At 47.8% G+C, this 24,865-nt stretch overlaps 1 protein-coding gene across 1 annotated transcript in view; it reads left to right on the forward strand.

Annotated features, from left to right (window-relative positions):
- PITPNA (phosphatidylinositol transfer protein alpha) overlaps positions 1 to 24,865 on the forward strand; it is a 36,587-nt gene that overhangs the window by 638 nt on the left and 11,084 nt on the right. Inside the window, exons 2-10 of the mRNA XM_046676502.1 lie at positions 3,499 to 3,529; positions 8,105 to 8,250; positions 11,422 to 11,513; positions 15,894 to 15,901; positions 16,959 to 17,033; positions 18,189 to 18,272; positions 21,235 to 21,312; positions 21,463 to 21,573; positions 22,345 to 22,467. Of these exons, the coding sequence (XP_046532458.1) occupies positions 3,499 to 3,529; positions 8,105 to 8,250; positions 11,422 to 11,513; positions 15,894 to 15,901; positions 16,959 to 17,033; positions 18,189 to 18,272; positions 21,235 to 21,312; positions 21,463 to 21,573; positions 22,345 to 22,467 (748 nt within the window). The remainder of the gene's footprint in view (positions 1 to 3,498; positions 3,530 to 8,104; positions 8,251 to 11,421; positions 11,514 to 15,893; positions 15,902 to 16,958; positions 17,034 to 18,188; positions 18,273 to 21,234; positions 21,313 to 21,462; positions 21,574 to 22,344; positions 22,468 to 24,865) is intronic.

Below are 24,865 nucleotides of genomic sequence, written 5' to 3' on the forward strand. Positions count from 1 at the left end.
TGGGTGGTCCTACCGTGGGGACTGAGGGACGAAGGGACCAGCCAGAACTGCAGGAGTGGCTGAGAGGACCGGCGGGAGAGGGAGGAGTTGTCAGAGGGGCTGATTGAACAGTTAGACAAGGACAGGCAGGGCTTGAGAGCTGGCCAGTGGTGGGGAGGGGTTTGGGGGCTGAACACTAGTAAGGGGCCTCGGAATATCAGATAAGACAGCTTCAGGAATGGACTTGAGATGGTGGAGAGGAGTGCTGAGGGTAACCTGGAGTCTGAGGAGTGGCTGCCTTAGGCATCAGCAGAAGGGTTGTAATAAGTGGACACAGGAAGAGGACTAGGGAGTCAGGGCCAGCCTTGGGTGACAGGGGAAGAGTCTAAGGAAATAGCAGAGGGGACTGGTGGTGTGATGTGGTGCCCAAGTGGTAGTTGCAGAGGAGGAGGTATTTGGAAAAAAGCTTAGGATGATTGCTTGGGACTTGGGGACACTTGAGTGAGGAGTCCAGAAAATATTGGGCAGGGGCTGAAGTGATATGAGGGAGTTACGGTAATGGAGAGGGATAGGGTGTGACCAGGGTAGAGGACAGCTTGGAAAGAGAGTAGATTTGTGAATAAATATACATATTATTGGAGTGGAGGTGGGGGGCAGGGGTAGTCTATCTCCAGAGACTCTCAGTCTTGGTGCAAAGAGATGAGGAAATGGCTTTGAGGAATTGAGGACTGTCCATAAAGCCGTTAACTGAGGAAAGACAGTGAAGGATGAGGGAGTTCTTCAGTAGTGACTGGGGGGGTGGGAAACTGATGACTTCTGTTAGGAGTTCCAAGGAGATGGGCTTGCTCCTGAAATCCAGGGGATTGGATGACAGGTATGGATGTTTGGATGGCTAAATCTTTCAAATGCGAGGTGATCCATCCGTGAAGCTCATGCTTCCAAGTGAACATCTCAGGAGTGAGTTTGTTTGTTTTTTTCCCAAAGAGGGGAGATTGAATGTGTGACTACAGAATTTACAATGAAACTATGCATTCCTGGAGGGGAGGGAAAGTGGGCAGCATTGGGCCAAAAGCCCAGGGATTCCCTAAGCAGGAGATGTCCAGGCACAGAGCAATTGTTGGAACTCACTTGGTGGCCAGGCAGATGTGCAGAGGGCTGGTTCCATTTTGTCAGCAAAGGCCCTTCGCCCTATCCCATCTGGCCTACTCCTTGGAGGTGTTTAGGACATTTAGGACGTAATGTGGAGCTTTGGATAACAAAGGGAGCGGTGACCCACGTGTCCTCCCAGCTTGACACCTCATCTGAAGAGCATTATTTTGAAGGCCCTCCCCCTCTGTTTCTTGACATCCAGTCTGATGTTGATCCAGCGAGAGCTCCGAGCTTTATGTGATGAGGAGGAAGAACCTTGGGGTGCCAACAGGAGGAGAGCGTGGTGCGCTTTGGATTTCGATCTTGACTGTCCGGACAGCAGGCTTCTCCTATTCTCCTGATCCTTTATCCTATTCCCAGATGAATCCTAATATCCGTAGAAACCTAGTTTTATAAAGAAAGTCAGGCAGGGAAGGGAGGGGATCTTCAGAAGAGATCTGAGTGAGTTTTGAAGAGAAGTCCTCCCTTCCCATTCTTTATTCTCCTCCCCTTGAAGCCTGCCAGGGAAAGGTCCAAGGTGCCGGGGATGCAGAGCCTGCTTGGCATCTGCGTTTCCTTCCTGCCCAACTTGTGCCCTGTGTGTGCTAGGCGCATGTGTACATCCCTGGGCGGGGGATCAGGCTGGGGGCATCCGAGAGACACTTGGCTGTGGCTGCTGCGCTGCAGCTCTGGGAAGGGTGTGAGTGAAGGTCACACTGAAGTGAGCACAGCCCTGGTCTCGGCCCAGCACTGCCTCTGTGGCCCTGTCCTTTGGAATTGCACTCTATTGCTGCTGAAGTGGTTTTGCTCCCAAGGAGCCGAGGAGAAAAGTCCGGGTGTGCAGCTGTCCTGTCATCAGCCTCAGAGCATCCTGTCAGGAACTGGCTGATGCCGGTCTCTTTGGGAGAGACTTGGTGCCCACCCGGGCTCTGAAGGTTGTCCCTGTTGATTTTTCTGATACTTCCTCTAAACAGGATTCTCCTTGATTTGATTTCTGCAAATTCTTGGATGTGATTTTTACTGCTGTTCTTGAAGATAAAAGGCTTATTGTTTTCTAGGAAGTTTCTTCTGAGGGTGCAGAAATTGTGGCCTTCAAGTTGGAAGTATTTTTCTGCATCCTTGGCTTTCTCTAATGGGAGGAGAGCATTAGTGGCAGCATCCAATAACCTGCAAGATTTACGTTATTTGAGTCATTCTGGAGGAGGGGAGTTAGAAGGCAGTAAAGACTTGGAGCCCATTTTGTTTTACCTGCTGTTTTTCTGCTTGGTGTCTTGTCTTTAGTGTGATGTTTTCCTCAGACCCCTCTGTATGCTCCTTGCTACCTGGGGTACCTTTGTGGAACTAGAAAATAGTGAGCAGACTATTTACCAGCCTGGAGCAAGGATCCCGATTGGCGGAACCACTGCATAGGAAGGAGAGCGTGACAGTTCATGCTTCACCAAGCACGCAAGAGCAGGAGGCGCCATTGGGTTCCAGCTAAGATCTGGGGACTGAGAATCTAATCTTGGGAGCTGGCTTGACTTGTGTGAATACAACCAAGTGTTTTTGTCTTGGCTCTCTGACCTCACAGCTTTGAACTAGGAGTTGGCTGTTGCTCTGTGTTACAAACGCAAGCCACCCAGAAGAGTCCCACTAGCCCTCACACCTCTGTGGCGTTCTGACCAGTATGGGGACTTTGCTGGCCATGCCTTCTCCATCATGTTACTGATGGTACCCCTAACAATTGGTGATCATTGAAGTGGAGGAGAAGGAAAAGAAAGTGATCAGTTGAAGTGGCTTTGGACAGCTTCTGGAGGTCAGGACACAGTCGGGTGTCCTCTCTAGGTGGCTTTGTGATAGTAGCTTGTATTGTAATGTCCTGCTCCAGAGCAGAGATGGTTGGTGCATGCTCTTGGGGTAATTCAGCCTCCAAGGAGCTTGGCCCCTTCCTAGCCTTTCACCTTGAGGGCTTTTGTTGGGAGGTTGGGTCTACAGAGGTGTTAATCTCCAGGGTCTGATTCTTTGGGTCTGAATCTTCCTCTTGGCTTCAGAGTTTGCAGGGATTGCATCCTCCTGCGTAACCTCTCTGTTTTACTAGACTCGTTGGCAAGTTTTGCTGGGGAAGATAGAGGGGAGAGGGAGAAGAAGACAGCTCCAAATGCGAGTCAGAGGCCTGGGAAGTAGCTGGTGGGGGGACAGGTTTGCACTGAATCACAGGGTTCTAAATGAGATGCCAGAGGGGTACGGAGGGTCCCAACCTCGAAGCACTCAGGAGCCATTCTCTGCTGGGTTTTTGTCAGTGAGTATAGTGTTATGTGCAATAAAATGATTAGTACTATTCCAAGATGATGTTTTAAGAGCCTTGGGCAGGTTTCAGAGCCTAAAGTTGACACTGTTTTCCCTCTCTTGTAGTCGAGTCATCCTGCCTGTGTCTGTAGATGAGGTAAGTAAGTCCTTTTTCACCATTTTTATTCGTAGTTGTATATAATTGCTTGTGACCATCAGCTAAGTTGGACTCTTTGCATGGTTTTCGTGTTTGTTCTAACGTAGAGATAATCAGTACTCAATGTGAATTTTCCTGGTGTCACTTTCCATTGAAGGAAGGTACTTTTTTTGTATATCGAGGCAACTGTGTGCAGCCTGCCTCGAGCTGTTGGCATTCTGGATGACTTTGAATAGAGATTAGACCAGCCCCTCTTACCTGCTGAGACTGTGCCTTTTTGGGGACATGCTATTGAAGGGATTGAGTATGTGCATTTCTGAGACCTCTGTGACTCGACTGGGAAGTGTGCATGGCTCTCTCTAGTTGTGCAACAAACCAGCAGGGCAGGCAGTCTCTGAGGCCCTCCCTAGCCACACTCTAGGTGACTGCTGCCAAGGCCAAGGCCCGGAACTCTCCTTTTATGAGGGCAGAGAATAACAAAGGGGCATGACTTGCCCTCTGTCCTTTTATGGTTCTTGGGCCTGACGTCCCTGTGAATGGGGATCTGGTAGGATTTGCCACAAGAAGGTTCATAGGCCTTACTGACTCGGAGTTGATCTCTTGGACAGCAGAAAACTGTCACAGAGCCTCCCTTGTCCCATCCTTTCTCTGAACTTCCTCCACTTTCCTCTCCTGGCACAGCCTTGCTCTTTGCTTCTTTCTGAATCCACAGGCCTCCCAGCTTCCAGTTAAGCTCAAGTTTGAGTGAAGTTTGTCAGCCAATATAGTGCCCTCAGTCACTCTTTCCTGCAGTGTCAGCATGAAGCTCCTCTGATAACTTCCACTCTGTTCCAAATATGAAATGGACCTTTGAAAAATGAAATCAGGCCAACAGAGCCCACAGCACACTTTAGATGAGACAAATATTCAAACTTCTTGGCCCCCAAAAGGGGTAGGCAGGCACTGGCTCCCTAGAGGAGTGTCTCTAGTGGTGGGCTGCATGTCTGATAAGAGCTGTGGAGACCTGGGGAATGGGGCCAGAGCTAGGCCTCTAACATGATCTGGGAGTTCTGGGAAAGGAGGATGAAAGAAATGAGACTGGGGAAGCTGGGGAAAGGGAATGGCTGGATAGATGCCGTGATCCCCAGAGGCACCTGAGATGTATGTGGGGCCTGGGAACCACATGTGTGGGCTGACAGCTGTTGGCTTGGAGGGGCCCTCCTAATCCACCTCCTTTGGGGGCCTTGCTATCTTTATGAAAAATAGCAAGTGATGATTTTCCAAATCAGGAGGCCAAGCAGGAAGCCCCAACATGTCCCTTGCCCTGTAACTCAGCTGTTGGGGGTCTGATGACTCGCTCTCTGCTGTACAGGATGGTCCCAGCCATCAGGAAGCTGTCCCCCAGGAACCTGGGACTACTTTAGTGTGGCATTTAGGGGCGAAATGGTCTTTTTACAGGGAGTTTCTTGATTGAATGAAGGGTGGGAATGTCTCTGAGAAATGCAGTGGACTCACAAGGGCCACCACTATCCAGGAACACTTCTTGGATGCTCTGTAGTAAGGCTGATGGGGCCAAGAGCGGAGGGAAAGGGGAATTCACCTTGAGAGCATCCACAATTGGCAGGTTTTAGCTTGTGATGGTTTTTTTTTGGCAGCATTGAGGAAGTTGTGGGGTACGATCAACAGAACCTAAAGTCTAAGCAGAAGCTTGGGAAGTAAGTGCTGGTTAGGATTCATCTGTCTGCCTGGTGATGGTCAATCTGTTCTTAGCTAGAAACCACTGATGAGAAAGCAGTGCATGGCCTGGGTAGGGTTGAAGCAGGAGCTGCTGTTTTGATGGCTTGAACCTTAATTCCAAAAGATCAGAAAATCTTGAATGGGAGGCTGAAGAAGAAACAAGTAATGATCAACCTTCTCAGAGTCTTTGTCGATAATCCCATCCTGACTCAAGGTTCCCATGGGAACAGCCCAGCATCATGTTGGATTCACTTCCTAATTGGAGGCCATGATTTGGGCCCCTTGGAGTTTTCTGATTTGGGGGGAAAAGAGAAGAAAAAGAGAAGGCCATCTCTTTATAACCATCCAGATGACCTGAATCAGTATTTTGGGGTGGAATTAGCTTTGGCTGACCAGAGCCTTTGGCCTAACACTGTGTAGGGTTTCTAAGCATTCTGCAGCAGAGTAAGAAAGCCATGGCTGTTTGACATGGGTGTGTCCACCAGGGGTTCCAGGCTCAGGTCGGCTGCCCCCCGGCTGTGGGCAGGGCTGATTTACTTCTCGTTCCCAGAGGTGCTTGCCACCATCCCCCTATGATACCTAGCCTCACAGGGCCAGGTGGATGGGACCAACAACTGTGCTGTTTTTCTTGATATGTTTCATGTCGGTGTTTCAGGCCCACCCACCACATCTTCCTGGGCTCCCACTCCCAGATTGCTGAAGTGATGGAGTCTCTGTTTTTCTTACCCGAATGTCTTAGTTCTTTGGAACAAAGGAACAAATCTCAAGTGCAGGGACCATTGTCCTAGACCTGGGGAGGCTGGAATCCCGGTCTCTTCTGGGCTCTTTATCTGATTTAATGGTCTCACCCCGACCCCTGCCTCCACCCCATCTGACTCTGGCTGCTTTTTGCCTTCCCAGGGTGAGGAAACACTATGCCAGAGGGAACCCTCTGACATGAAAAGCATCCCTCACTTGTAGCTTGTGGAGGCGAGTCTTACTTACCCCTTTGGATTAACAAAACTGCCTTCACTTGTCTCATTGGGATTAAAGGATCAGAATATCAAGAGAGATTAAAGGGGGAAGATGCCAGCCCAATAGGCTGATCCTCTTAGAGCCTGCCCTCTGATTCCTGCAGCTGAAGAGGAACCAAATGAAAGGGATTAGTCTCTGCCTGGGGCCCCTCCCCAAGCAGCACCACCAGCCGGCAACCCAGGCCCCTCCACCAGGCCCTGTCTCCAGCCAGCCTTTAGGATTGCTGAGTCAGTGGTTAGATGTCCTTATGACTCTTCTCTGAAACAGAATTACTGCTCCTTCTTAGGAACCTCCAGCTCAGCCAAACCCTGACCCACTTGATAGTGGTTTTCATGTCTGCCTGAGCCAGGAGTGAACTTGGAAAGGCACAGAGACAGCTTGGGGTTCCCTGGGGGCATTGAGGCAGCACTGGTGTTGCTCAGGATTAGCAAGGTCAAGGTGACTGGCTCTCACCCAGATGTTCCTCTTTATGGGATTAACTGAGTCTTGATCACTTGCTTGGGCCTTTCTTTGGTATTTTGTACTTTATTTTTGCTTTGGAAATTAGGGCTCTTTCAGCATTGTGGTGAACAGTGAATTGTCCCAGTCTGCTGCTTCGCCTTCCAGACTTTGCCCAAAAATTTCCTTGTGGTGCTTACGAAACTGCCTGGTAAAGCAGGCTTCCAAGTTTGAGATGAAGCAGTCCGGGAAGCTGCCTCTGCTCCTTGCTATTGCAGGCACTGGTTTAAGTAGCAGCTGCACAGAGATGCTGCCTCTCTGTTTTAATCTTAAAGGGAGAAAAACTCTTGTCTGTCGCTCCTGGAAGTACTGGGAGGTGTAGAGGGTGAGGAAAACCTTTATCCCCTGCTCCCCCGACATGTAATCAAGTACCTTTTTTCTTCATACTCCCTAACTGTTGTGCCTGGTGGCACTGGCAGTGATAGGGAAAATGCATACTTTGGTATAGACGTAACTTCTTGCATTAACTGTTACTGTTTGCTCTCTTTTCACCTTATTTTTCCCTTCAGACAGTTTCTCTCGGAAGGAGGCAGAAGGGCCAGGCCTAGGCACTGCCAAGGTCATTGGCTCTAACACTGAGGTGTCCTCAGAGGGTCAGAGGATGCCAGTGATCTTGACTGGTGACTTAATAGGGTGGCATGAGACCCAAATAAAGGAAAACTAGGCTTTTACCATCTAGTAAGTGCCAGCATGGAGGGTGCACCCAGCCAGCACAGCCTGGGTGGTAGGAATCTGTGCTGTCTAATATGGGAAGCTTCAGCCCCGCCAGGAATCTGGAAAGCATCAGGGCTGGTTGCCTACAAGACTGTTCTCTGAGCTGTTGGCAGGGTGAGGAGGGGCCCAACACTGGAGAAAAAGCAAGTAGATGAGCCAGTTTTACAGCAGAGGTTGTGGGTTTTACAGAGGACTGGGCAACTTTCTTTGACAAGAAGTTATGTCTTAGGATTTGTTTAAATGAATGAGATAAAGAGACTTCCAGCAACGAACCCAGATCTTATTTTGGGGTCTTAATACCAGAGGCAGGTCCAAGGAAAAAGCTACGTTGGACTTGATAATCTGTTTTCTGGATAGTGCTATGAGATTAAGTATTTTTCACCTGCCTCCTTAAGCCTTAGAGGAGGAAGTGAAAATGGGAAGAATGAAATGAAGCACACGTGATGGCCGTGGGGCAGCGTTCACGGTTGCTTTGGGTGGATTTAGGCAAGTTTCCGTGTGAAACTGCAGAATGAGCTCCCAGATGCGGGGATCCCAGAGTGATCTAATTGGACAGTTAGTGGCAACTGGACTTTGTACACCCATCGAGAAGATTCTGCATTGACAATAACTCCTGTCTCTCTGTTCCTTTAGTATCAAGTAGGGCAGCTGTATTCTGTGGCTGAGGCCAGCAAAAATGAAACGGGTGGTGGTGAAGGCGTGGAGGTCCTGGTGAACGAGCCCTACGAGAAGGATGGTGAGAGGGGCCAGTACACACACAAGATCTACCACTTGCAGAGGTATGTGGCTGCGCAGCAAGCCCAAAGGCAGCCTGGTATTGAAGTGGAGAGGATGGATAACGGGTAATGGTTGCTCAAGGTGCTTCACCTGTGAGAGGGGGTGTAGGTGGTACTGCTTTGCTCATTTAAAGGGATTTTTTTGTTTTTTGTTTTTAACAGAAGTAATACCCCACTAGGTTCTTAGTCCCCAGAGCTGACAGTTTTTAGTTTCTCATGGGCCTTTCCAGTGTCTGTGAGTATAGAAGTAGATGTGTGTGTGCGTGTGTAAATGGGCGCTCATTTCCTTTATTGTTCTCTTACATAGATGAGATCATACTATACGTACCGGTCTTGACTTGGCTCTTTTGTTGCTTATCCTCTCATAGCTGTCTTTTCCCGTCAGCATCTTCTGCCTCGTTCTTGTGAAGTCCGCGCAGTGCTGTTGTTGTACAGCTCTGCTGCGCGCGGTTTCGCCAGTCCTCTCCTGATGGATATTTGCAGTCATTTCCAGTACAGTGCTCCAGTAAAGCTCCTTCTGCACAAATCTTTTGATGTGCTTATGCATGTAAACCTATAGTAAATATTCCTAAAAGTGGAATTGCGGGGTCAGGTAGTATTTTAAATTCTGATATTTGTGAAATCAGCTACCAGAGAAATTTTGGTGCCTCTCTTTGGATCAAAGATGTAAATATTTAAAAATGAAGCTTGAATTGATTTGTGTACCAAAGTCCATGACAAACCACACAAATCTGCTGTAACCAAAGCAGTAATATTTTGGTAAACTATAAGCTGACCCAAAGTGGGTTGAAAGCCATGATAAACATACACTAGTTTGAATGGCAGATGAACCAAACTAGTTTTAGGAACTATCCAGTACTGGAAAAAATAAACCTGCTATATTTTTTCAATTGGGCTAAAATATACATAACACAAAATTCACCATTTTTACCATTCTTAAGTTTAGTGGCATTAAGTACATTCACATTGCCGTGCGACTCAAACCTGTGCCTTAATTTCTAGTCATTAAACTGAACTGAAACGAGTTTCGTTTTCGTTTGGTAAAATCACCCCTGATGTACTGTGGCTGCTGCCCTGGAGATGTGAAAGTGCTAGCCCTGAGGGGGCCGGGACTCTGCGAGCGAGGAGCCACAGGGAGAGCCGAGCCGTGAGCGGGGAGAATCTCACCACGATCCCGTTTCCTTGCCAGTGTGCTCTTTCCTCCATGCTTCCCCTTCATCCTCCTTCACCCCTACTCTGACTTGACCGCCTACCAGTCTTACTGAGCCCTCAAGAGCTGGTTAGAATAAGGCTCCAGATATGCCTTCCCCGTAGTGCATTTGTACTTTGTAAAGAGGACTTTGAAAAGAGGTAGTGAGGTTGATAGAAGGAGCCATTTGGTTCCTCAAGGCTCAGTGGGTCCCACCAAAGTGGCAGAGAGGATGTCTGTGCATGTGGAGAGTGGGACCTTTCTTACCCTCTTCTTTACAAGAGAGGTGTGAACTTTGAGCTGCTACCAGTACTCTTTCCTTAACCCCAGAAAACCCAACTGCAAAAAAACCCAAACCAGCAGTGCTGGCTGCCAAGACCACCTCTCGCCAGGAGGACCACCACCTCCCCACCACCATCTGGTTGCCCCAGTCAGAGCCTTGGGTTCACCACCACCTCTTCCTCGTCCCTCATATCGACTCAAGTTCTTTTGACTCTGTCTCCTTAGTATCTCCAGTGTTTCTGTTTCCCTTCACCATCTCTCGCCTGGATTACTGCAGCAGCTCCTAACTGGTCTCTCTACTTTCCAGTTCTCTGCACAACTTCAGGTGTTCTCTCTGGAAGACAGATCTCTTGCTCCCCAGCTTGAAAGCTGTAGATGGCTTTCCTTTGCCCCCAGGATCAAGTCTATACTCCCTGATGTAACCTACAAGATCTTTTGTGATCCAGCCTCTGTGTGTCCTCTTGTATTCCCTGCCTCACACCTTATACCAGCTATTCTGACTTTTCTCTCTTTCTCCCAGCTTTTCCCACCCAACTCCCATCCTTTTGTTTAGCTCAGTCCTGCTCACTGTCTATACTGTGTTTTCCTTTCATGCTCGCTTTCCCTGAGGAGCCTCCCGATGCACTGTGCCTCCTGCGCCATGTTCTCACAGTGCTCTGCGCCCCGGAGCCCTGTGCACACCCATCATGGCATTGCCTGGTTGGTTGCACTCCCCACTAGAACATGAGCTCCCGGAGGGCAGGAGCCACATCTGTATGATTTCTGTGTGTGTTCTGGTGCCTGGCACATAGAGGTCCCTCCCTGAATGAATGTGGCAGTGAGTGAGTGAACCTCCGAGGGTTGCTCCGAGTGCTCCGAGTTAGCCTCTGCTGGTTAGCTCTTTTTTCTTAGGCCTCAGGCACTAAAGCTGATGAGATTATTGGAGCCTGCTAAAGACTGCACAGATTACCAGTTAAAAACGAGGGAAGAGGAATATATGCACCTTTTCTAAAAGACAAAATGGGAAAAAGGTGACGGGTCAATTATATTGTGACTAGACTTATTGTGGTGATCACTTTGTAGTGTATACAAATATCAAATTATTATGTTGTACACCTGAAACTAATATAATGTTATAGACCAGTTTTACCTCAATAAAAAAAAAGGCTCATACTGTACATGCTGTTCTGTAACCTGAGATAAGAAGAAATGAATAGAAGAAAATATTTCACCCTGGGAGGCTGGTGGCCCTGAGGTCCTCCTGGCCTCCCAGGAGTGACGATAACAGATCAGATCATCTTGGATCCCATATTCCAAGTTAGTCAACCAGTCCTCTGGCCTATAAACCTAGCCTGATACATTCTTGGAGATAGCTCATCCTTGCAGTGTGTAGTAAAATTCCCTGGGCCCGGTGAGCTCTGGAAAAATGCATAATGATAATGTAATGACTGACCAGCTGTGGCAGGTAGCCTGGGGTCTCGCCTGCTGTCCTGTTCCTGGTAGGCAGTGGAGGAAGTTGCAAGTGGATGATAGTAGCCAGACGAGCTGAGGTGTCAGGCTCTGACAGGTGGCTTCTCACACACAAGAGTAACTTGCTCATCTCACGGAAACTTGCTTGTCAACTCCCCATTGAAGAAGCTGGAGCTGAAGAATGTGATGTAAACACTTACTGTCTTCTAACTCTCTCCTCCATTTCTCTTCATAACCCCTTTTTCTCACTATAGCAAAGTGCCCACGTTTGTTCGAATGCTGGCCCCAGAGGGAGCCCTGAATATACATGAAAAGGCGTGGAATGCCTACCCTTATTGCAGAACTGGTGAGTGCAGACCTGGCTAGAAGCTGGAGTTTAGGCCCCAAGGTGGACGAAGGGTGTGGTCAAGTAGACCCAGAGATGGGGGGGAATTGGGGTGTTGGGTCCCACCTTCATTTTCCAGATTAAGCCAGTGAAAGGATGAGCTTAGGGACTCCCTCAGGCTGGTGGTGAGTGTCAATACTGTCAGTGTAATTTGGCAGCCAGCTGGGTGGGAACCACCAAGTACTCATGGTCCGAGATGCATAGAACCAACCCCTCTTATTTGGGGATGGTATGATAATTTTGATTGTTTTTACTGATTACAAAAGTAATGTTCTCTGTTTAAATTTTAGAAAATACATACAAACAAAATAATTCACCCGTGATTCTCCCATCCCTGGATAGTCAGTGTTAACATTTTAGTGTCATTTTTTTTCTGCTTTTTTTCTCCCCAAATCTCCCCAGTACATAGTTGCATATCCTAGTTGTGGGTCCTTCTAGTTGTGGCACGTGGGACAACGCCTCAGCATGGCCTGAGTGCTGCCGTGTCCGCGCCCAGGATTCGAACTGGTGAAACCCTGGGTCGCTGAAGCAGAGCGCACGAAGTTAACCACTTGGCCACGGGACCGGCCCCTAGTGTCCTTTTTTCTAGTGTTTTCCTTTTTTTTTTTTAGAGATTTTATTTTTCCTTTTCCTCCTCAAAGCCCTCCAGTACATAGTTGTATATTTTAGTTGTGGGTCCTTCTAGTTCTGGCATGTGCGACGCCGCCTCAGCATGGCATGCCAATTGGTGCCATGTCCGCACCTGGGATCCGAACTGGCAAACCCTGGGCCGCCGAAGTGGAACGTGCGCACTTAACCGCTGTGCCACCAGGCCGGCCCCCCTAGTAATTATTAAATTGCTCATTTTTACTCAGTAAATGGAGAACCTTTTCTCTGTCACTATGTAGTCTAGTATTTTTAAAAATTTGTAATGGCTGCATAGTATTCCATTGTATGAATATACTGTGATCTTTTTAAACTACTCCTTTATTGTTAGGTACTGAAATTTCTAGTTTAATTATATATATAATAAATATAATGTGATATATTTGTGTTTGGCTTGAAAAGCAACATTGAGGCCCAGGGACTCTTGAGGCAGTCATAGGAAAGGACCTGTCGGGTGGCCTTCCTACCCTGGGGAAAGGTCAGGTCTAGACACCAAGAAAACATAGCAAAGGAAACACTGGTATTGTTGGGGAAAAGCGGAATAAGCTCAATTTCTGATGACAAAGGATTTAGAAACAGCTTTCCCCCAAATGTGTTACATAACACAGGGAGTGTGCATGCCAGATTTTGGTGGGAGAGGGACAAGGAGGAAGGAGGCCACTGCTAAGAGCCCTGAATCAGTAGCTTATGCTAAACCAGCACATTCTGTAGTTGAAGGTGGGAGTGGGGGTGGAATTATTCACTTAATCTTGGTCAGTCTCCTGTCTGGAGTTTCTGGAAAGGAAAGATTTGAACCACCACAGAGAACTGTCTATTCTAGACATTCTGGGATTCCCTTTGAGTCGTTCAGACTCTTAGCTTTCTACGATTCCTAGGTCTCAAGGGCCATCTAGGAGTGGACCTCTTCGAGGGCACAAGCTGGTACTGATCCATATCCTAAGGGGGATAGAGTCCGTAGAGTTCCCCTAGAACTTGTCTATGAGGTGTGTGGCCTTTCCCCCAGCCAACCAATAGTTGTTTGCACAGACAGTCTGCCTGTTGGGTCCTCCTGCCAGCCTCTGCTTACGTGTACTGCTTCCTTTGCCTTATTTGTTGAAACCCGGCACTCCCTAGATTGTATCTGATGAGTATGTTCCACGCCATGTGGTCCTTATCCTGTGGACTTTGGGAGTGACTAAGTCTAGAGCACAGGAGTCATTGCTCTCTCCGATCCTCAGTGGCCCTATACAGGTTCAAGAACCTTGTATCAGGAGATGAACAATCATTGGTGGGACCTGGGATATATAACACTTAAGAGTTTTATTGCCATGCCTGAAAATGCAGACATCACTACTCCATAAGCATCAGACAGGAAGCTGTTAAATTCTTGGAAAAGAGACATGCTCACACTTTGTTAAAAGACAGTGTGTGCTGTGGCTGGGTGTGTCTGGTCTAGGGCCAAAGGTGAATTTTCTTGATGTCTAAGAGAGTTGTACTCAGCATGTGTCATAAGAACCGGAGCCAACTTGGCATGAAGGAGGCAAATGGATAGCATGGACTCCTCCATGTCTGGGGCAGGGTTCTGGATACACAGCTTGTGCCAACTGAGAGATGCCACTGTCCTCTGTGTGATTCTGAGGAGGGTGTACTGCAGCTGACGTGGGCACTTCTCTAGATGCCAAATGTTTGTTCACATATTGTCCTGATCCTTGGCCAAAAAGAAAAAAAAAGATAAAAGTAATTTCTAAATACTCCTTGAAGAAGAGAGACAGGGAGTCTATACAGAAACTGAAATATAATAATAATGCTCACCTGAAATTTACATGATGGTGTAAGCCAATATGACCACAATAAAACAGTTTTTTTAAAAAAAGGAAGAGAGGCAGAGAGCCGGGTAGGGGAGGTGCTGTCTCATAGGCAGAATCCACTGTCGTGCTGAATGAATATGTCAATTCTTGGATCTGTTCAGTTAGTTACTTGCTCTTTTAAAACAAGAGATGTAAACAAGGAAGGCTCCTTTCCAACCCTCTGGGAGTTGATGAGAGAAAGATTGTTGGTTTAAACCTCTAAGCCTGGGCTAAGTTGATCGAAGTTTGAGATGAGATGGATACCGGAGCATGGTGTAAAATTCTGCATGCCTTTTGGAAGGCTCTAACCCTATTCTGAGTGGAATGAAGATGGATTTGGAATACTCTACCCATAATCAGCTCTCTCTGTCCTCTTACTTTATTTCTCTCTGTCTCTTTTCCCATGAAGCTGATGGGTTGGGACGTGAGGAGGGAGTAAGATGGGGGCTGGCCTGTGAATGAAAGTAGGAAGAGGAAAATAAATGTTTCTCTTTCTGCCTCTCCCTCTAACCTCAACCCGAGGCTGAATACAGTCTTGCTAAGCCATGGTTTTAAAGTACCTTATTCATCTTATTTGGAGAGCTCTAATTTCCAACTGCAAAGGGTTTCCTGGGACTTTTCCAGTGTGCTCAGGATTGCAGTTTGAAGAAAAGGGAGTGCTGTGAATGCACAGTGTTTGCAGGGGCCAAGGAGGCCTAGAGATTGGTCACCCTAGTTGGCATTAAAGGCCAGGGAGGGTCGTCACCTTCATAACCTAATTTGTCAGAACTGAGTGGATCTGTTTCTCAGGCTCTCAGAAAGACTAGTGTATAAACACCCCATATGCCAATATATTAAGTTATACTAAAATACAAAATTACTAATGAAAGCAGATATTCGTTTTTGCTGATTAGGGCACTCATTCCTTGTGGACTTTTCTACATGGGAAACCAAAGTATAATCAGAACGCCAACGTGTAGTGAAAAATGTCCACTTGCTTAAGTGATCAAACTCTTATGTCTGTTGATTAGCACATTCTGTCCCTACAGAGGCCAAATGGGAAGCAGGTTGCTTAGAGAAGAGGCATTTAAAATCGGTGGTTAGCTGGAGAACCTTAGTGGCTGGCGTCATCAAACCAGGCAGGCCTGACACTGCTGTCTCCGCTCTGGGGAGGGGGCTGCCACATATGCAGCCCAGGACTCCTGCTCTCGGGAGTTTCAGTTTTAGAGTTATGAAGTTTGACTGTTAGTCCCATGTACTGTCCAAACATGGTGGTGTGGCATCCACCAGAAATTAGGTAACTCCTAAATTCAGAGGGTACGGAATGAGCTGGGCTGATGTCGGGAGAAGAGCTAGTCCGTCCTCCAGTAACATTAGAGCTGCAGTCATTTTCTCTGATAAATAATTGAACTGTGCTTTCCGAGGGGGTCTCATTACAATGAGCAGGAGTGTAGAAGGTGAGAGGTTTGGTTACAGTGAGAGGAAGGATGCAGAAGGCAGGTAGACAGCGCCTGGCCTAAAGTGCCCTGCTCTGTGCCCCAGGAAGTAGGGGGGCACCAGGAGATGCTCTGACGGCAGGGTGGTGTGTCTCAGTGCATCAGCTCGTCAGAGCCATTCCCCGTCCTTGCCCAGCTGGAAAGAATCCCGAGGAGCTGATAGTGGCATCACTTTAATTAAATTCCAGATTTGGTGTTTTGGAACTTTTGTATGAGTGAAACTTGAGGGTTGGTGCATTTGGGGTACCAGGTGCACTCACTGGGGCTTGGAGAGTGCCTGTGGGATAATCCCCAGGGAGTGGAGACCACCATCGTCTCTGGGGGTGATGGGCAGATATTTATTCATCCTTGTTAACCTTTTTCTCTCTTCTTTCCATGTCCTTGCCTTGGAGCAGTTATTACAGTAAGTATTCCCAGGGGGGCTGGAGTTGTAGATGATTTATAAGAAAAGAAGAAATGAAAATATACCTGCGTGGAGGTTCCTGGGTAGTTCTCTCTCTTGGGTGACTTTTAGAGCTTTTGAAGCTTAATCTTTTCAGTCCTGATGAGGAACCTGTTCATTGGCAAAGTGACAGTCAGGACTGTGGCATCCTGGGTCTCCCATGTGCAGAGTGACTCGAGGCTGTCCCCTATCTCCCCAGGCCATGCTTTCTCCGGGTTGTACAGAAACTTCGGTTCAGCTGGCCTGGTTGTGGCTTTCCTATTTGGGCATCTGTTGACCCCAGTAAGCACTGACCCTTGGTGAAATTGTGAAGTCGGAAAAGTTTCTTTTGCGTGACCATCCCCTCTGTCATTGCCCTTTTTGTCCACCCTTCAGCATTCTCATCCAGGTGCCTTGCCCTACCGGTAAATGTAGGTGGTTTCTGGGAACCTAATTCCTGCTGGGGGCTTAGTGGGTTAATGTGTTCCTCCTTGGAGTAGTTCCAATTTTTAAAAAGCACTGAGGGAGGAAGACAGTAATTAATGGGAAGGGTTAAATTGCTGAGAAGAGAACTTCAGGCCTCAGCAGAAGGCTGGCTGCGGGGAATGGGGCAGTGGTGAACATTTTTGGTTGGTTAGAAAGTCTTCCTGTGTCCTTCCCACACTATTAATTAACCAGTAGCACCCTATGCATAAGCTAGTATGGCAGAATGGTCAAATACCTGGATTTTTGAAGTCAGACAAACCTTTTTTTGAGGCCTACCTTTGTCATCATCTCTGTGGCCTTGGACAAGTCACTTCACCCTTTTGAACTTCACTTTCCTTATCTGTAAAATGAGAGTGATATTACTACAGACCTCACAGGCGGGGTGAAGATTGAGTGAGATAATGCATAGCTGGCATACCGTGGGCTCCCAGTAAAGCTGGCTGTTATTATAAGGCAGAGGCTGGTGTCTCAACGGCCCATGATCCAGTAACGGGAGATGGTTACTCTCCAACTTTGAGCCTGGTGACTCTATGGTATTTTTTCCCTCTTCCAGAATGAGTACATGAAAGAAGACTTTCTGATTAAAATTGAAACCTGGCACAAACCAGATCTTGGCACTCAGGAGAATGTAAGTAGCCCAAAGGACTTCCACGACCCATGGTGGGATATTGCGGCTCTGCCCTGTTCTCCATCCTTGCTGTGGGGTCTTCTCCGTGGTTCCCTTTTCCCAGGCCAGGAAGACAACAGCCTGTGGCTAAACTTGTCCTACCAGCATGGGATTTCTCTGTCTCTAATTTGCAAAATATGATCTCCAAGACTCCTTATAGGCCTTCTTGTAGTGCTGGGGTTAATTCAAAATGCAACTCCTGGCACAGAAGTGCTGCATTTTTAAAACGTCAAATTACAGCCTCTTTAGAGCACAATTTGCCAATAACTCCTCAAATTTAAAATATGCCTATCCTTTACCCCAGCTATTCTACACCTAGGAATTTATACTACAGTTATGTTTTCACATGTGTGAAATAACTTATATAGAAGGAAATTCATTGCAGCATTTTTTGTGTAGCCAAAGATTAAAAACAACATAACAGTTCATCAGTTGGACATCATTAAATCGTGGTGCAGCCATATAGTGGTATATTATGCAGCCATTAAAAAAACCCAGTAGGGAACAATCTTCAAGATATATTGTTCAGTGGGAAAACCACGATGCAAAACCATGTGTGTATGTGCTACTGTTTGTATTAAAAGAAAAATCTCTGCATATGGTTGTTTGTATGTGAATAGAAGCTGGTAGCATGGTGTTACTGGGGAGGGGACTGGGAGACAAGCAAGAGAAAGACTTACTCTTTATCATATCCTTTTGTAGATTTTGAATTTGTATCATAATTTGGTATCATGTACAGGTCCAACCTGTTTGAATTAATTAATTTTAAAAGCATCAAGATAAGCAATATGTGCCAAGCAGGCAACTTCTGTGTGGGCATTTACAGTCTTTACAAAGGGGGAGCATATGGAAATAACGTAGGTGCTTAGGTAGCCCTGAGAGTATTTTGGCCTGATGCAGTAGTGCTTAGCCTGAAAAATCAGAGCCTTCGTTCTCAAATGTATGTCCACTTAAAATCCAACCGCCCATTCCTTTGGATAATTTTGCATGTAGTTCTTTACCAGTAGGAATCTCACATCAGTGACTATGGGGATAGCTGTCCCTAGGTATCCATTCTGGGTAAAGGATGCTTTATAACTGACAAAAACTACACAGTGGTCCTCCTTGTTCTTGCAGGTGCATAAACTGGAGCCTGAGGCATGGAAACATGTGGAAGCCATATATATAGACATTGCAGATCGAAGCCAAGTTCTTAGCAAGGTAGGAGCTGTTTAGAGATATGGGTGGCCTTTGAGATGCAGGAATGACTTCTAAGTGTCAGAGAAACCAAGGAACCATACCCAGCTTCTCTCAAAGGGAAGTTTTCTCTTGGGAAAAGTTTTGGAAGTTTTAATAATTAAATTATTATTTAATTCTTTTAAAGATTGACACCAGAGCTAACATCTGTTCTCAATCTTCTTTTTTTTCTTCTTATTCTTCTCCCTAAAGCCCCCCAGTACATAGTTGTCTATTCTAGTTGGAGGTCCTTCTGGCTCTGCTATGTGGGACGCCGTCTCTGCATGGCTTGATGCTGAGCGGCGCTAGGTCCACACCCAGGATCCGAACGGGTGAAACCCTGGGCTGCCAAAGTGGAGCATGCGAACTTAACCACTCGGCCATGGGGTCAGCCCCTGTTTGTTTTATTTTTAAAATTAGTATTAAGAGTTCTCTTGTCACGGGGCCGGTCCAGTGGTGCAGTGGTTAAGTGCACACGTTCTGCTTCGGCGGCCTGGGGTTCGCTGGTTCAGATCCCGGGTGCGGACATGGCACCACTTGGCAAGCCATGCTGTGGCAGGTGTTCCACATATAAAATAGAGGAAGATGGGAGCATATGTTAGCTCAGGGCCAGTCTTCCTCAGCAAAAAGAGGAGGATTGGCAGCAGATGTTAGCTCAGGGCTAATCTTCCTCAAAAAAAAAAAGGGTTCCCTTGTCTTGACTTGGGAATATCACCAGGAAAATAGTGGCCCAGATGTATGTGTCCTGTTTGGCCTCCGGAAATTATTGCTGGACAATGCAGGTGCTGTCGATAATCCTGGGGGTGATTTGCTGAGATGCTGAGCTGAGATGGCTGAGATGGCACTTAACCTGAAACTAGTTCTCAAAGTTATTTTTCCAACCCAGTCATTAAAAAGCATTTATTGCCTGCCTGTGGTGTTTGGAATACTCTACTCTGTAGGTTCCAGTAAGGAGTGCAAAATATATGAAAGGACAAGTCCCCTGCCCTCGAGAAGTTGGTGGCGGCTTCTCAGAGTAACAAACATGGCAACAGGTGCCTGGAAAGGACAGTCCACTGCTAGACCATAAACTAGGAGAGACCAGGGGCCGGGTCCATCCTGCTCAGTGCTGTGCTCCCAGGAAGTATTTATTTAGGGAAGAAGAGGGTCAGGTCCCCCTCATTCAGCGCTCTTCCTCTTTGACAGAGGACTGTTGGGATCAGGGCACAGGAATGTGGCTGTCTGCCCCATGGTGGGGAATAAGTATTTGCTCTCTGATGCCTCTTTCCTGGAGTCACTCTGTGTGCCTAAGATATTTTGATTTGTGCATTTCCAAAAAGATATGAAAACCATCTTGTGCTTCCTTATGTAATATCCCCCCCCAAAAGGTTAGGGGATTTTTCAAAAAACTTTTTATTGAAGTATAGAATATATAGGAAAGGGAATATATCATAAGTGTGCAGCTTGATGAATTTCCTCAAACTGAACATTCCCAGATATTTGTCAAACAGAAATACTAGCAAAGGATGCCGGCCCTGTGGCGGAGTGGTTAAGTTCGCGCTCTCCGCTTCGGTGGCCCAGGGTTTCGCTGGTTCAGATCCTGGGTGCAGAGAAGGCACCGCTCATCAGGCCACGCTGAGCCAGCATCCCACATGCCACAACTAGAAGGACCCACAACTAAAAATACACAACTATGTACCGGGGGGTTTTGGGAGAAAAAGGAAAAATAAAATCTTTAAAAAAAAAAAAAGAAGAAAGAAAGAAATACTAGCAAAGAGTGTGGCTCTCTGAGTATTTTGTCAACTCTGGTTATTTCATGTGAGTGGGAAGCAGCAGAGGTGAGGAAGATTTATTTTTTTAAAGTACACATAAATAATCTCCTTAGCTTTGGGGAATACCTTATGACTGTGTGTGTATGCGTGTGATTTGTTATCTGTGTTATTTTTGTTAAGCAGATGGTATAATGAGTTGGCTTTTCCTGAGTCCACATTAGTCCATGCAGAGGAACAGCCAGAGATTGACTTTTGTTAATTAGCCCACAGCATTGACTGCGCTGTGAATCAGTGAGGTGAGACTGATGGTGGTACACAAGAGGATAGAGTCTATACCTCGAACAGTTCCAGTAAGGATTTTATTAAAACAAGCCAGTTGAAAAACAAAAGACAAGCCAGAGGGAGATGGGATTAGATTTCAGGAACGATGGCAGCCAGTTGTTCTCAGCTCTGTCTGCATTTTAGAATCACATACAGAGTTTTAGAAAAAAAATCCATGCTACCCTCACCTACAGATATTCGGATTCACTGGATTTTAGGTGGAGTGGCCCAGAAATCGTATTTTGAAAAAGCCTTCCCTGGGGGCTGGCCCCGTGGCCCAGTGGTTAAGTTCACATGCTCCGCTTCCACGGCCCAGGGTTTCACCAGTTCGGATCCTGGGCGTGGACATGGCACCGCTCGTCAGGCCACACTGAGGTGGCGTCCCACATGCACAACCAGAAGGACCTACAACTAGAATATACAACTATGTACTGGGGGGCTTTGGGCAGAAGAAGAAGAGAAAAAAAGAAGATTGGCAACAGATGTTAGCTCGGGTGCCAATCTTTAAAAAAAAAAAAAGCCTTCCCTAGTGATCTGGATGCTCAGCCCGGGTTGAAAATCCCTGTCTTCATCGGTGGGAATACGTGCCTGCTCAGGCAGTGTGGTAGAACTTTCATACTTGTGAAATGAAAACAAACCCTGGCAGAGAAGATCACACAGAGCTCTCCTCTGAGGCAAATGTAAACAGTTCTATATCTTGCTTGTAACATTTTCCCATATTTTCTGTGCACATCAAGAATGGAATGAACTGTACTCTGATGGAAAATCTGATCTCTTTCTCTCTCTCTCTCTCTCTGCCTCCCTCTCCCCCCCCCCCGCCCCCCCCCCCCCACCCTCCCTCCCACCTCCAACTCCAATTCTACAACTTCTTTCAGGATTACAAGGCTGAGGAAGACCCAGCAAAATTTAAATCTATCAAAACAGGGCGAGGACCCCTGGGCCCCAATTGGAAGGTGCAGTTCACACCCTCACCACCAGGGGGCCGGGCACTGTGGGTGGGCGTGCATCCAGCGCAGGAGGGCAATGCCTGGGGCTGGGCTAAGGGAGAGTCAGAGGCCGCCCTCTTGGTCACCTGCCTGCCTGTGGGTGTGTTTCTAATACAGCAAGAACTCGTAAATCAGAAAGACTGCCCATACATGTGTGCATACAAACTGGTTACTGTGAAGTTCAAGTGGTGGGGCCTACAGAACAAAGTGGAAAACTTTATACATAAGGTAAGAGACCAGGGTGAGGCCTTCCCAGTGTGTGTGTTGGTGGAGGGTGTTTTGCCCAACGAGAGAAGATCATACAACCCATGTGACTTGTATCCTAGGGTAGCCAATGTCACGATATTTCAGTTTGATTTCCTAGTCCCCCACTTCCCCTTGCACTTAACTGTCTTTGCAGTTTAATGCTGTCCATCCAAGGGCACCGCATGTGACAGGGAAGGAAACTGAGGCAAAAGGCGGAAACAGGAAGAGGCTTGCTATGATTGAATGACAAAAGCCAAAAGGCAAGAGGCACTGTGAGCCACATTCTCCAGTGCCGTGAATTGCTGAACTAGGCAGATCTCAGGAGTGTTAATAGCCTTTTCTCTGATGTGCTAGAGCCTCACTCTTGGGCCACGTTTCACAGCTGCTAGCAAGTTTTAACCTGGCATTAGGCTCCAGAGACAAGGAGGAAACTTGAGACAGTTGTTCTGGGGCCTTGGCTTAGCTGTGAACTCACAGACTGCCTGTCTTGGTAGCATTTCCGGCACAGGGCCTAGCTGTGAGGTAGGCACACATCCTCTCTTGGGGGCTCCCTCCTCAATTAACGCCATACTTGTTAGACATGTGACGTCAAAGATCTGTGACCCGTGGGACTGGAGGGCTGGTCCAGATAAGCCAGCCAGGTATCATTCCTCCCCAGCAAAGGGTGGGTATTGGTGTGAAGATCACGGGGAGGAGAGCTGCAACAGTGGCTTTCACCTTCTGAGTTCTAACTTGAGTCCCTCCTTTTTATAGCAAGAGAAGCGTCTGTTTACAAACTTCCACAGGCAGCTGTTCTGTTGGCTCGATAAGTGGGTTGACCTGACTATGGACGACATTCGAAGGATGGAAGAAGAGACAAAGAGACAGCTGGATGAGGTAAGTGGGAGCCCAGAGGAGACTCTGGGGCTCTCAACTAGATAAATCGGTGAACACTGAGGAGGCTGTCATGCTGGGGCAGTTCTCTGAGGGCACTGTCCTGTGGGTCTGGGAATGTGTCAGTGTCTACTATGGGGTAAGGTCTAATGCCAGGCAATATGGGAACTATAAGGAAGAAAACAGCCTGTGCTCTTGAGTGCAGTCTAGTTGAGGTCTTGCATATCCAGAGAGACAAGTCTGGCGGTCAGTGCTGAATGCCAAGTGAGTAAAACGGTTGCGGCAGTGGTTCTTCTGAGCTGGGGGGGGTCATGGTGGGCTACAGAGTTGGAGGTGACCTGCAAGGAGGCAGGCTGGGCCCGTCCCTGCGTACTACACACATTGCCACGGAGGCCAGCAACAGCACACACACACAGCTAACTGCTCTGTAAGGTGGTTTTGAGCTATTTTTAGAGTTTGGAGCCTTTACTCTTTTTTTGGCCTTGGCACGGATCCCAGAAGGAGGGCTACCTGCCTCCTGGGAGCCTGAAGACCTAGCACCCCGCCGCCTCATTTGGGTGTGCTTCCCTGTGAGGCTCACCCTGGGGAGGTTACGTTCAAATGCTCACTGGGTACGAGCCTGCATTCTAAGGGCTCTTACATACGCCACCGCCTGTGGTCCTCGCCGCACCTGCGAGGAGGCATGCTCTTATCTCCACACTCAGATGAGGAGGTAGAGGTTCAGAGAGTCAGCGCTGTGCCCAGGGTCACACAGCCTACAGGTGGCATGGTCAGGATAGGAGCCATAGCTCTTAATCACTTGGCCTCTTCTCCCCCCTCTAAATGCCATTTGGGGCCCTCCTGCCCTCTCAGGCTAAAATTAAGGCCCGAAGCTCTGTTTCATAAGAACTGCCATCCATTTCTCCCTCATTGCCTTGGATGAGTATCTGGTAGGTGTGGCTTTGCGCAGCCTTGCCCAGCTCTCCAGCAGGGTCTGAGGTGAGACCCCGGCCTAGGTGACATGGCGCCCCATGCTACAGGGATGCTCCCGCTTCACTGTGCTGGTCTCGAGTGGGAACTGGGCCCAGGAGCTCTTCCTTCCTTGGGAGCCCCGTGGGGAATTGATTTTACTTTGCATGATGGCACTTCCTAGGCTGACTCACTGGTTAAGTGGTGTGCTGAGTTAGTTCCTGTTGAAGGCAGATGTTTTCGCTGTTCTTTCAGCTACATTTGGCAGGGAAGTGGTAGGATTTTGGACACAGTTCCTGATTCTTCTGCTAAGGATCTTCAGGAAGTGGTAGATTTTTTTTTTGAGGAAGATTAGCCCTGAGCTAACATCTGCCACCAATCCTCCTCTTTTTGCTGGGGAAGACTGGCTCTGAGCTAACATTCATGCCCATCTTCCTCTACTTTATATGGGGGACAGTTGCCACAGCATGGCTTGCCAAGTGGTGCATAAGTCCACACCCGGGATCTGAACCAGCAAACCCTGGGCCACTGAAGCAGAGCGCAGGAACTTAACTGCTACGCCACCGGGCTGGCCCCAAGGAAGTGGTAGATTTTTAGTGTCCAGGGCTCTGGTGATTCTGACTATGTAAGAGTGAAGCCTGAGTCTTTTGGTTACCCTGGTCCTGAAAAAAAAAGAAGGAAAAAAATTACCCAACAGAGCAACACAGAACCTTCAGGGTTTAGCCTGGAGCTTCAGCCACTCACTGCCTGACAAAAGCCAGCCTACAGTACACTGGGGTTCCTGGAAGTGTTTGCTGACAGCCTTTCACCCTTTGGGTGGAATTCCAATTCTTGGAGCTGGGAGAAGTCTCCAGAGGATCTACTGGATCTGCCTCCCTCAGATCTGAAGTTTGAGAGCCCTCATTGTTAGGGAGTTTTGTGGGGTTTTTTGAGGAAGATTAGCCCTGAGCTAACTGCTGCCAATCCTCCTCTTTTTGCTGAGGAAGACTGGCCCTGAGCTAACATCCATGCCCATCTTCCTCTACTTTATATGTGGGACGCCTACCACAGCATGGGTTGGCAAGCGGTGCCATGTCTGCACCTGTGATCCAAACCGGCAAACCCCGGGCCTCCGAAGCAGAATGTTCGAGCTTAACGGCTGCGCCACCGGGCCAGCCCTTGGGAAGTTTTTGAATTATCTATTTCATAATTTTCTCCCCTCTGTTTTCTTTGTTCTCTTTCTGGAATTTTTATTAGTCAGAAGTTGGACCTCGGGGCTGGCCTGGTGGCACAGCAGTTAGGTTCCACATTCTGTTTTGGCGGCCCGGGGCTCGCTGGTTCGGATCCCGGGTGCGGACATGGTACCGCTCAGCAAGCCATGCTGTGGCAGGCGTCCCACATATAAAAAGTAGAGGAAGATGGGCGCAGATGATAGCTCAGGGCCAGCCTTCCTAGGCAAAAAGAGGAGGATTGG

The sequence above is a fragment of the Equus quagga genome, chromosome 11, assembly GCF_021613505.1.
Source record: "Equus quagga isolate Etosha38 chromosome 11, UCLA_HA_Equagga_1.0, whole genome shotgun sequence".
Taxonomy (NCBI): Eukaryota; Metazoa; Chordata; class Mammalia; order Perissodactyla; family Equidae; genus Equus; species Equus quagga.